At 42.6% G+C, this 10,792-nt stretch overlaps 1 protein-coding gene across 1 annotated transcript in view; it reads left to right on the top strand.

Moving 5' to 3' along the window:
• Window positions 1-4,117: 4,117 nt before the first annotated feature.
• ACER3 (alkaline ceramidase 3) overlaps window positions 4,118-10,792 on the top strand; it is a gene marked incomplete at its 5' end in the record, with an annotated part of 56,143 nt that continues 49,468 nt past the window's right edge. Inside the window, one exon of the mRNA XM_082498760.1 lies at window positions 4,118-4,220. Coding sequence (XP_082354886.1) covers window positions 4,118-4,220 — 103 coding nt within the window. The remainder of the gene's footprint in view (window positions 4,221-10,792) is intronic.

The following is a 10,792-nucleotide window of genomic DNA, read 5'->3' as shown; positions in this document are numbered from 1 at the left end:
ACAGGTCCATGTCTTTATGTTGGGGGCTCCAGAGCTGGACGCAGTACTCCAGGTGGTGTCTTCCCAGAGCGCAGCAGAGGGGCACAATTCCCCCCTCGCCCTGCTGGCCACGCTGCTGGGGATGCAGCCCGGGATGCCGATGGCTTTCTGGGCTGCCAGTGCACATTGCTCATGTTGAGCTTTTCATCCACCAACACCCCCAAGTCCTTCTCCTCAGGGCTGCTCCACCCAGCCTGGATTTGTGCTTGGGACTCAACCGTCCCCTGCATGAGGGAATGTCCTCTCCTCAGCAGGTCGCACCTCCTTCCCTAAATACCTGTGCTCAGCAGCCCCTGTTTCCCTCAACCCTTTATCGCACTATTCAGCTGGCTGTATTCATATCTGAGCCCTTCAGTGCTGGATGCTCACAGCATCCACAGAGCTGAAATCCGTGACACTGTCATTCACTACCACAGCCATTTGCCAGAACGCATACAATAGCCTTGAAAATATGACTAAGAACAGTCACATTACACTGGCGAGTTTATGAATATTTATATGGCTCTAGGACCCGAGTCCCTTTGATGATGCTTTACAAACGCATGACTCCATTTAACTTCAGCGCAGACATTGCTGCTTTACCTAGCTATGAATAGGAAATCAGTTCTGCTAAAGTCTGCTCAAGTTTCCTGCATCAGATCCTTCACATCAGGAAACGACTTCTCTTTTTCACTTATTCAGGTGCCAATAAATTTATGTGATATTACTTCAGGCATAATTATCATCATCCCAACAACAGTGCTCACAAAGAGCCCTTAAACTTCAAGGCGCTTTACAAAGAGTCTGATTCAGCCTCTTATAATCCTGCTTTTAGCACCTTACTCATGCTATCTGCATATAAATCAACGGGATAAATTACATGTTTCGCAGGATCAGGCTTGCAGGATCTCGAGGTGTTAATGACCTTTTTCTGTAACCAGTACGGACTAGACATTTCAGAAAGCTGCCAATAACGACATTTGGAGTTGCAGTGTTTGGGAGCCGACATTATCATGGGCTGTGAGCCTTCTGAGCTGAGAACTCTGACTCAGGATTCCACGCTGAAGATGCTGGATATGCTATGACCCTGTAAAATAAGATCCTAGAAGAGGCACAGGTTCATAGTTAACGTAAAATCTGAACAGCTTTATTTATGTGGTTGATACCTTTATTTTAACATTATTAGAACCAAGTGGTGAAAGCATCTTCAAGATTTTGTGTCAATTTTATCTCCCCCTTTGCATGTATATACTGATGAGGGTGAATACGTACAATCTTCAACATATGTAGCTGAAATGAGTTCTAATCAACCTGTTTGTTAGGTCTCATTTCATGCAGAAATTAAACAACCAGCAACACAAGCCATGATAAAGTGTTTGCATAGAGCAGGGACAGAGAAAAATGTTCTTCTTCAGGTGTCATTGCCTGAATTTCATGGATCACAAGGAGAAACAGCTGAACATGGGCAATTTTTGACCAGCAGCCCTTCCCCACTCCCCAAGCAAATAAAACTACTGGATCCACATACTAAATCTACAGGACAAATCCCTCTAGTGGTGTAGACTGACATGGCTCAATTAACCTAACTGATCAGTTAAGCCATGAGGCTTCAGGGCAACATAAAACGCTATGGAAAGAGGATCCTTTGCCACAAGCAACCCGAGGCCACAAGAAGTTACTCCATTGGCACATCAAGTGCATTTTTAGTAATACTGAAAATAGGCATTTCAGGACCTCTAATGTTTGTTTCTCTGCTTGTTATTTCAGAAACAAGACATTCCCTCCATAGGTCGTACAGGTCAGACAAAAAAAATCCAACACATGGCCATAGTTAGGTTTGACCATCCAGTCACATTTAGGTGCAAATAACATCAGGCTGTCACGTTATATTCAGTGCAGTAATGTACACTACAAGGCATAGCTCAAGGTTACAGTGGAAATGTATTGCTTTTAATATGTATTATTGTAACAGCTGAAATGGGCAAAGTGTTTTTTTTTTTTTTTGTGGAAAATGAATTTACCTTTACAAAACAGTATCAGGGAAAAAAAATATGTGTATTATAACAGTTTGTGACTGCCTCTTCGATACTATCCTTCTGAAGGCAATGCCTGAAAGGTTTGCCAGAGTTCAAAAGCAGAGAACCAAACCACAAAGTCAGTCAAAAGTAAAGGCATATTGTGATGGAGACTACTATAGAAACGTGTCAAATCAATAAAAACTCCCCAATGATTCAAATTAAAGGCTAGCTATACATTTTTGCTCATCTTTCCATCTAGAAAAAACAGAACAGATAACAACCCACAGTTGTTATTTATCCCGTGCAATCTTTCATTAATTTATCTTGCTGAGTTTTAAAGACAGTTTCATGTCTGACTTGTTTCTACTCTGGTTGCAGATCTTCTCATGCATGTGATGAGAAAACAAGCATCAATATTTTTAATTATTTATTTAAAGCCGACTGTAACTGAGTATTACACAAAATTGCTTCGGTTTTCATATTGTTCCTATTTTGTGCTCCTGGGGTGTGCGAACAGTATATTTAATAGTTTTTTCTTCAGTTTCTGAACTACTGCAATTTCAAACTTTGAACTGTTTTTCTGTTAAGAACTTTTAATCTTAAAATGGTTAACCACGATAACAAAAGATAGATCAGAGCCCCACAAACTTCCTTACTATACAAGCTGAAACTTCAAAAGTCCAAAAAGCTAAAGCGCATCAAGCAGGCTAGAATCTTCCTCATTTTTTATAACCAGTTTTTGTGCTTCTGAATCAGTTTGGTACTCTTCCAGACCTCAGTCTTGAAAGTCTAAATGTGGGGAGGATAATCTAGCTCTGAACAAAATAAAAAGACAGGTCTGCATAAAAAAATCCAGTGATTTTGATGGTGTTTTGACAATCTAAGTATTTTATCAATGCCATCACTAAAATCAATTTTGCTTTGAAGGCTTTGTATTGCTATGAAAAAACGCTAAATATATCTCTACCTGACGCTGAAAGCAATTACATGCTAGTTGAACTGCAGAAGGCAGGTTATTCTTCACAACAGATGTATACATTATGAAACATCAGCATTTACACTAGGAAAGGTCTGTGTTTAGATTGGATTTTTTTTAGCTTGCAGAAGGGGAGGCAAGTTGAAATAAGATGTGGAAGAAGTATTGTGTGTTCCTATGCAGGTATAATAAATTCTGCTGACCAGCAGGGTATAAGCCCTGCGTACAGCCCTCAAGGTCTGCCTGAAGCTCCTCATCAAGTCTTTGGATCTTCTCCTGAAACATAAAAACCACACAGTATTATTAGGTCTCTACCTATGTGTTTTATTCTTTTCCATTGTTTCAACTCTTCCCGGTTTTAGACTCTACTTTCCCTTGATACCAACTCTACTTGAAAAGCACTTTGCATATTCTGGGTGTAAGTATAGTATGCGTAGTAAGCACTGAGGAAACTAAATAAGGCATCAGCTGAGAGAAAACCCCCGTGTAGTAGGCAGCTCTATAAAAAAATCCTCCTTCCTCCTCCCAGCCCACCAGTACGAGAAACACTCATCTCTTCACTTAAAAAACACGAAGCCAGCACGCTTCCTTGCTCACCTTACGAACCCTCCTCGCAGCCTACAAGGAGAACCAGCCAGGAGAAACCCACCTCGGTGCCACCAAACCCACCCGGGGGAACTGATTTTGGCCCCCCAAAAAACGGGTGAGGAACCAGCGGCCGCAGCGAGGCCGCCACGCTGCCCGCCCTGCCTCCTCTCCACAGCGGCGTCGGGCGGGCCCTCTGAGCCAAACATGCCCTTGGCCGCTCTTTCCTCCCTTGGATTTTCCCGAAATCTCCGAAATCTGCCTTTCTTGCCTCAGCAGTTTTCTCATTTCCAAGTTGCCCCCCTCCCCCGGGCCTGAAGCGAGCCCGCCCGGCCTCCCCGCGCCTACAGGCCGCAGCCCGTCGCCATGGCAACCCGCGGGCCTCCGCTCCCGCCGCGGTGGCTCCTCCCTCGGCCGGGCGGGCCAAGCTCCGGTCCCCGCCCGCCGCCGCCGGGTCCGGCGCCCTTCTCCCTCCTTCCCCTTCCCCTTCGCTCCGTTCTGGCCTGAAGCGGGCGCCGCGATGGCTCCGGCCGCCGACCGGGAGGGTTACTGGGGCCCGCCGACCTCCACCTTGGAGTGGTGCGAGGAGAACTATGCCGTCTCGTACTACATCGCCGAGTTCTGTGAGTGGCCGCCCCGGCGTCCCGCCGCCGCCGCCTCAGTCACCCACCTATCCTCCCCTCAGACCCTCCGTGCCCCCACCCCACTGACTAGGCCCCACGGCAGGGGAACACCCCCCTCCTCCCCGGCCCCTCTTTCCTGAGGGGGGCAAAATGGCGGAGTAACGGGGCCCCTTACCCCTCAGCCAGCCCCGGCGGGTGGAAACGGGTGTTGTCCTGTCTCCTTCCCCCCCAAATCCGTGTCTTAAGGAGGGGGTGGTGTAGCTCCCCCTCTCCCCGTGCCCCAGCATGTTGTTTGGGGACACCCCCCCTCTCCTATCCCAAATCTGTCCCTTTGGCTGGTGTCCGAAGCGGTGGTGGAGCAGGAGGAGGGTGTCCGGGGACTTGAGGGGGTGGCTGAGGTGGGGTGGCCCGGTGAGATGGGGCTTGAGGGGCTTGGCACTGGAGCAGGGCTGGTTGTGTGGCCCTACACGGATGGCCAAAGAGGGGAGTTTCCACTGAAATTGTGGCTGGGGTGTCGTGCTGTAAAGCCGCGTGGGTCTGCAGCTCCGCTCCCCTTGAGAGGAGGTGGGAGCGTCTGCCCAGCCGTGGATGGTCAAACCAAGCAAAACTGTTCAGGGAGAGCAAGGAGCGAGAAGGTATTTTCATATGGAAGAAGCATTCTTCATCCAGGAGAGACACCTTCACCCAACTGGTCTTTGGTGGGTCTTGACCGTCATTAGGTCACTCTGGTGCAGGTGGTGGGAGTTAAGAGTAGCTGGAAGGGTCGCTCTGGTGCAGGTGGTGTTTTAGGATAGCTTGGAGCCATGGCAAGACAGCAGGTCATTGTTTTGACCTCAAAACTGTTATTCAGAGGCAGTCAGGAACTTGGATATATTCAAGCGCACGTTAGGGAAGGAAGAAGGTGCTCAGACTACAGTGTCACCCAGCAGGTGCTTGAGAAGAGGGTATATTGTGGTAGCTGGGAAAGGATCAAGCCATTTGTCACTGATGTTTTGCCGAAAAACTAAGTATTTTTGTATCCTGGGCAGTGACTTTAAAGGGTGTAGTAGTTGTAGTTATGTGCTGCCACCTGACATATGCCCTGTCCTACAAAAAGCTTTCACACGTATTAGATAGGCAGCTGCTTTTGAAGTGTTAAATCCTTAGGAAAATAGTACTCAAGTGAACACGCTCACCTACCCTGAAGTGCTTGGAGTGGGCAATCTGAGGAGACCTTTTGCATAGCTGGGATGTTTCAGCAGCGCTTTGGAAGAGCTTGGCATGCAGGAGATGGAAGGTTCTGGGCGTCCATGCCAGGCTGTGACTCCTGGTTACGAACCCTGACGTGGGTGAGGGACCAAAATGAATACTTGTGAAAGAGGTTTCAGAGTGTGGGAATAGGAAGGAGTACAGGATCTGAATAACAGAAGCATGGGCGGCATAGAAACTCAGAGGAAAAAGGAAGTTGATGTGTAGATTTATGGCTGAGAAGAAGCAGGCTGGCTGAAGACGGAACAAAATTAAATACACTTAAGCCGGGACAAACTTAGAAGTTTTTAAATAGAATGAGACTTTTGCAGAGTATGTATTTTGGTGTTTTCCTTGTGGTAGAAAGTAATTTGTGAGATAATCCACACAGGGAAGAGGAAGCTCTCTTGCTTCACCCATGTTAAAAAAAAAAAAAAAAAAAAATTGACTAGCATGTAAATTTTTGAAATAATCCCTACATTGTTGGTCTTGTGAACTGATACTTTTCATCTGCTTCTAGATTATGCATGAGAAGGAAGATGAGGATGAGATTAATGGTGGGAGGTGGAAAAGTATATGTTCTGAAGAAAAAGGGACTAATTATAGAAGGTCTGGTCCCTCCATATGGTTTCATTGTTTGGGACTGCAGTTTGTTGGTCTGTCAGTTGCCCTGAAAAAGATGTGTATAAGGGCTGTGGTGTAAATTAGAGCATTTAAATGGTCCAAGTTTTAAAAGAAAAACAGTAAATAAGCCCACTTCATTTTAGGGTTAGCTTAACAGTAGATAATTTTCTAGTAGTAGATAGTTTTTCTTTAGCAGTAATTCTGTGACTGTACTTTCAGGGTAAGAGGAAATATTTTTTTTTTTTTTAATTATATGAACCCATCGCATTTAAATCTTAGCCAGCAAAAGTTGGTTGGCAACGTATCTTACATGAAAACAACTGAGGGTTTCTTTCCCAACTTTCTCTAAAATACTTAATGTGAAGCTAGTTACTTTGGAAGATCAGAGAGATGTTACCTTGAAATCTAGTTGCTTTAGCAGAAGAGCTGAGAGTATATTCGGGGTCTGTGTGGCCCAGCAGTCTTCTGCAGTTGCCGCGCCTTTGTGGCCTTCTTAGTCTATCAAAAACCCAAGTTCAGAAAGCAAACAAACCAGAAAGTACAAAAATAGTTTTCTCATCTCTCTCAGAGTTCTCCTTGTGTTGCTGATACTGTTTTTAAAACTCGCACACAGAAGAGTGAAAATCGGTTTCTGACTTCTCACTGTCTTGGTACCATTCGGTTAAGCTGACGATATTTAAAAATTTTGCATTAAATGTTTGTTATAAATAATTTATAAGAAACTATTGGAGGCCAGAAGCTTGAAGCGTACTGCCAGGTCCAAATCAAATATTATGTTTTCCTTAGGTTGCAGGCTGAAGAGCCAAACTGAATGCTTGTTGTGCAAATTATGTCTTTGTGCCATTTAGCAATTTGTTTTTAATATGCTAATTTTAGTACAAATTGCTACATTGTGTTCCGGAAGCCTACATGCAGTTCTTTGCCATTCACTCCTTAAAGAGCTACTGTAAATGATGGCAGCTAATCAATTGCATGTATTCAGAGATGTGAAGGTGAGGTAAGGTGTTTTTGTAGCACTTCATATTTGCATTCTCTTGACGTACCCCAAACACAATGACCTGTATTCAAAGATTCATTTTCTTTAATAATGAAAAATGCTTTTTCTTGCCTTTCTGAGTCTGCACCTAGCCAGTTTTCCTCCCTCATGGAGGTGGATGACTAACTGCTCTACATCCTTCTGTAGAATATTAAGCCAATTGAAATGGAAAACCAGTTGAAAAGGATTATTTTGCCAGTTCAACTATGTTAAGCCCTAAAACGACTCTTAAATCCCCTCACTGATCAAATCTATTGTATGGTGTAGTAATTCCTTCTTCAGGGTTTCTCAGGAGCTTTGGATTGACTCCTGTGTGCTAGAGGGCAAGCAATAGAGATGTTTTTTTTCTTTTTAACTAATCTTTTCCAGCTCCATGCTGAATTACCTAAGATTTTGTACACAAACATAAGCAAAATAATAATAATAAGGGGAAAAAAAACAGCATCCTCCCACCCAAGCAAACAGAACAAGGTCAAATGTAAGTGCTGTTGTTTAACACTAAGTGCTTGAATGTTACAGTTAGCTCCTTATTTTAGCAGGGTTGATGCTTCAGGCACGTTTAGCCCACATAGTGTTCAGTTTTGGAGGTCTGCTTTGATGTGAATGTCTGTATGACAAGTGCCTTACGCTTCTTGCGTTCACTGTTATGCCTGTAAGAAGGGTGTGTTTTGTAGAATATGAGGAGTGGATATAACTAATCTTCACAGATTTCCTTTGTTGAAAACACGGAGAGTAGTATCAAATTAAACAAATACTTTAAATTCAAAGGAGCCCTCTGTGGTACCCGAGGGTTTATAATTCTCAGTCAGGAGAATCATGGGGGTGATTTTGTTGTTGTTATCAACTCAGCGTTGTGTTTCAGTTTGGATCAAACTTGAGTGATGTTTCCAGGTATGCGAAATATTGCCTTGAGCTATCATTGTCCATGAGTAATACGCATCATCTACAACATGACTGCTTTTGAGATGGTATATCCTTATGTTGGCGTTTACACAGCAGCAAACATCTGCAATGTGGCTTCAGGCTTCTCAAGAAATTGGTCAAATAGTTTCTTTCTTGGCTTCTGGTCCTCTCTCAGTATTTTCTGCTACCTTCATATAAGAAAATATTTTTTTATTACCAGAGTTAAATCAATTGCATTTTATTTTCATTAGAGATCACGTAAATAAGTACTTGTAACTGTGATTTCTTTATGGGAATCTTGTGTAGATTCTCTTTTTTCTTCTCTAAATGTTTCTAGCCACTTTTGCTGCTCTTCCTTCAATCCTTCCAGTTTTTGCTTCAGACAAGAGATAAGAGATTGAGATAAGATTAATGTTACTTGTGTTGTTAGATGCGAGATATCTCATTAACGCTGCCATACAAGCATTCTCTACATTGTGAACAGTGACACAAAAATACTGGGGTTTTTTTGTTGGTTTTTTTTTAAGCTTTGCTCAAAAAAGACAGCTGTCAAACATGCACAGATTTCTGTGTTGCATGGGGATCGTTATTTTGGAACTTAACAGCTTGCAAAATTTACTTCAAGTTAGAATAATGTTATTAATATTGAATTCTGACTGCCACATACGTACTGTCACCTGTTCCTCTTGGGCATCCTGCTGTATTTTGCCTCTATTGCCAGAGGCTTTGGAAAGCAGCCAGGGACTGTTGGGCTAGGTACTATCCATGGGAGTTAAAAAATAAAATAAAGCCAACTCTGCCTGGCTTCAAGAGCTCTGTCTGTTCCTTTAGTAATAAAGTGGCAGGTGAAGGAAGAATCATCAGGATTAATTGGGTGTGATCAGCCCAACTGCCTGGCTGCAGCTGAATTATTTAAAGACATCATGACACAGATGAGTTCTAAAATGCGATTTAAGAGAAGATGATGTCACAGCCTCACAGACTTTAGGACTGAAAGGGATTTGAGTGTGTAACTTTAATGACCTAATTGCAGGAAGCCACATTACAGGTTTCCTCTTTAAATTTATCAGGCTCCTTGAGGGAGCTCCCTCAACTTAGGGGGCAGTACTGACAAAAAGGTAAAGGGAACATTAAACAAATTGATGGTGGCTGTAAAGTCAAGTGGAGTGTACTGAACGATGCTCGGCTGTGGGATACTTTTTAAGATGAACATTTGTACCTCGCTTTTTGTGCTGCAGGCAAAAGGAAGTTGATAGAAGGGTTCCTTCCTTCAAAGAGTAATACAGCGGAAGTAAACTTGGAAGCCAGGTGGATGGCCACTGCTGTTGTGCTTTCTTATTTCTTTAACGTTTTCAAGTGATTTTGAATCAGTGGCAAATACTGTTGCATTAATTTTGTTTTGCTTCCCAGATTGTAAATGTATATACTTAAGCCTGAAGATAGTTACGCGGCACTGTAATTGTGGCAAAATACATCAAAATGATTTATATATTTTTTATAAAATCCTTCTTTTTTTTTTTGTCTCTTTGCCACTTTCTAATCGATGATGCAACTCTATCTTTCATCTCAGGACAGCTATCTTTTCAACAGAAAATTATTTCTGATTTCCCAAGAGCTTTCATTGAAAGACAAGGTCAAAGGCTTTTGGGAAGTCTGCATTTGTCCAATCAACAGATCTCATTTATCCTCCATCACATTATGGATATGCTTAAAACTTGACGGACACTATGGTAATGGATCACATGTGTGTTTATCTACTAAAACTTGCGTAGTTATTAAATGACAATAAAATTCTTAAATATGGTTTAACAAAGCGTTTGACTACTCTGTAATTAGTGCTTCATATTCAGTACTTGTGCAGCTGGCAATTGGACATCTGCCACTCCAAATGGTAACACAGCAGCGGCATTTGTACAATTTAATTTTGCTTATGTGCAAACTAAGGCAGACAGGTTTATGAACTGCATGATATGAATTTGCAGAATGTATATTTGTACCTAGAAATAGGAAGATTAAAATAAATTACGGTAAAGGAACACTGCTGACTTTTTAAATGCCTTTAAGTGAGTCTTTAGTCACAGATATAAAAGACTGTTGTCATAATTGAAAGACAAAAATCTCTTTAGTCTGGGGTTTGTTGTGTCTTTTTGTGTATGTGAAACTCCTATTTATGTAATGCATTTTCTGTATTTGCTGGAGTCTTTCGCAGATCAGTGGGGAAGATGTTCTTTAAACCAAAGAAAGATGTAATAATTGCTGCAAAAATGTTCAAAGGAACTCTGGGAGTTGTCTGCAGCCCCAACAGCTCAGTGGTATATGGTTGTTTTATCTTGCAAGGCATGCAAGTGCTAACACACTTGACTGTTTCTCTTGACTATCTCAAAGGCCTAAAGAGGATCACGGAAAGGTTCATGGATCATGAAAGGTTAAGAAAATGCAAAGAGTTCTTTTAATTCCAAATATATATATAAAAAAAGAAATTTATAATGCTGGAAGGGAACCCACTTACAAGTGTTTATCAGCGAAAAGCTAACTACCTTTGACTGCTTTGAGTCTTCTACGTGTGGGGCTCTTTACACCTGCCTCATTAATTACAGCCATTTTCCAGTCTGTTAGCAGAGAAGCTGAGCTGCTGCATGAATTAAAGGTGCTTGGTTATTCTGTGGTTGTGGAAGTACTACAAAGAAGAAAGGAAGGTGTCAGGAAGAGAGAAGTTTCTGGAGAATGTTACAACTGTGAAAAAAAACCAAACCAACAGAGCAGCACTGCTTTAGTGTTGATC

Source organism: Vanellus vanellus (genome assembly GCF_965231255.1).
Source record: "Vanellus vanellus genome assembly, chromosome: 1".
NCBI classification, from domain to species: Eukaryota; Metazoa; Chordata; class Aves; order Charadriiformes; family Charadriidae; genus Vanellus; species Vanellus vanellus.
The sequence above is the reverse complement of the archived record's forward strand: the minus strand, read 5'-3'. Positions and strand labels throughout refer to the sequence as shown.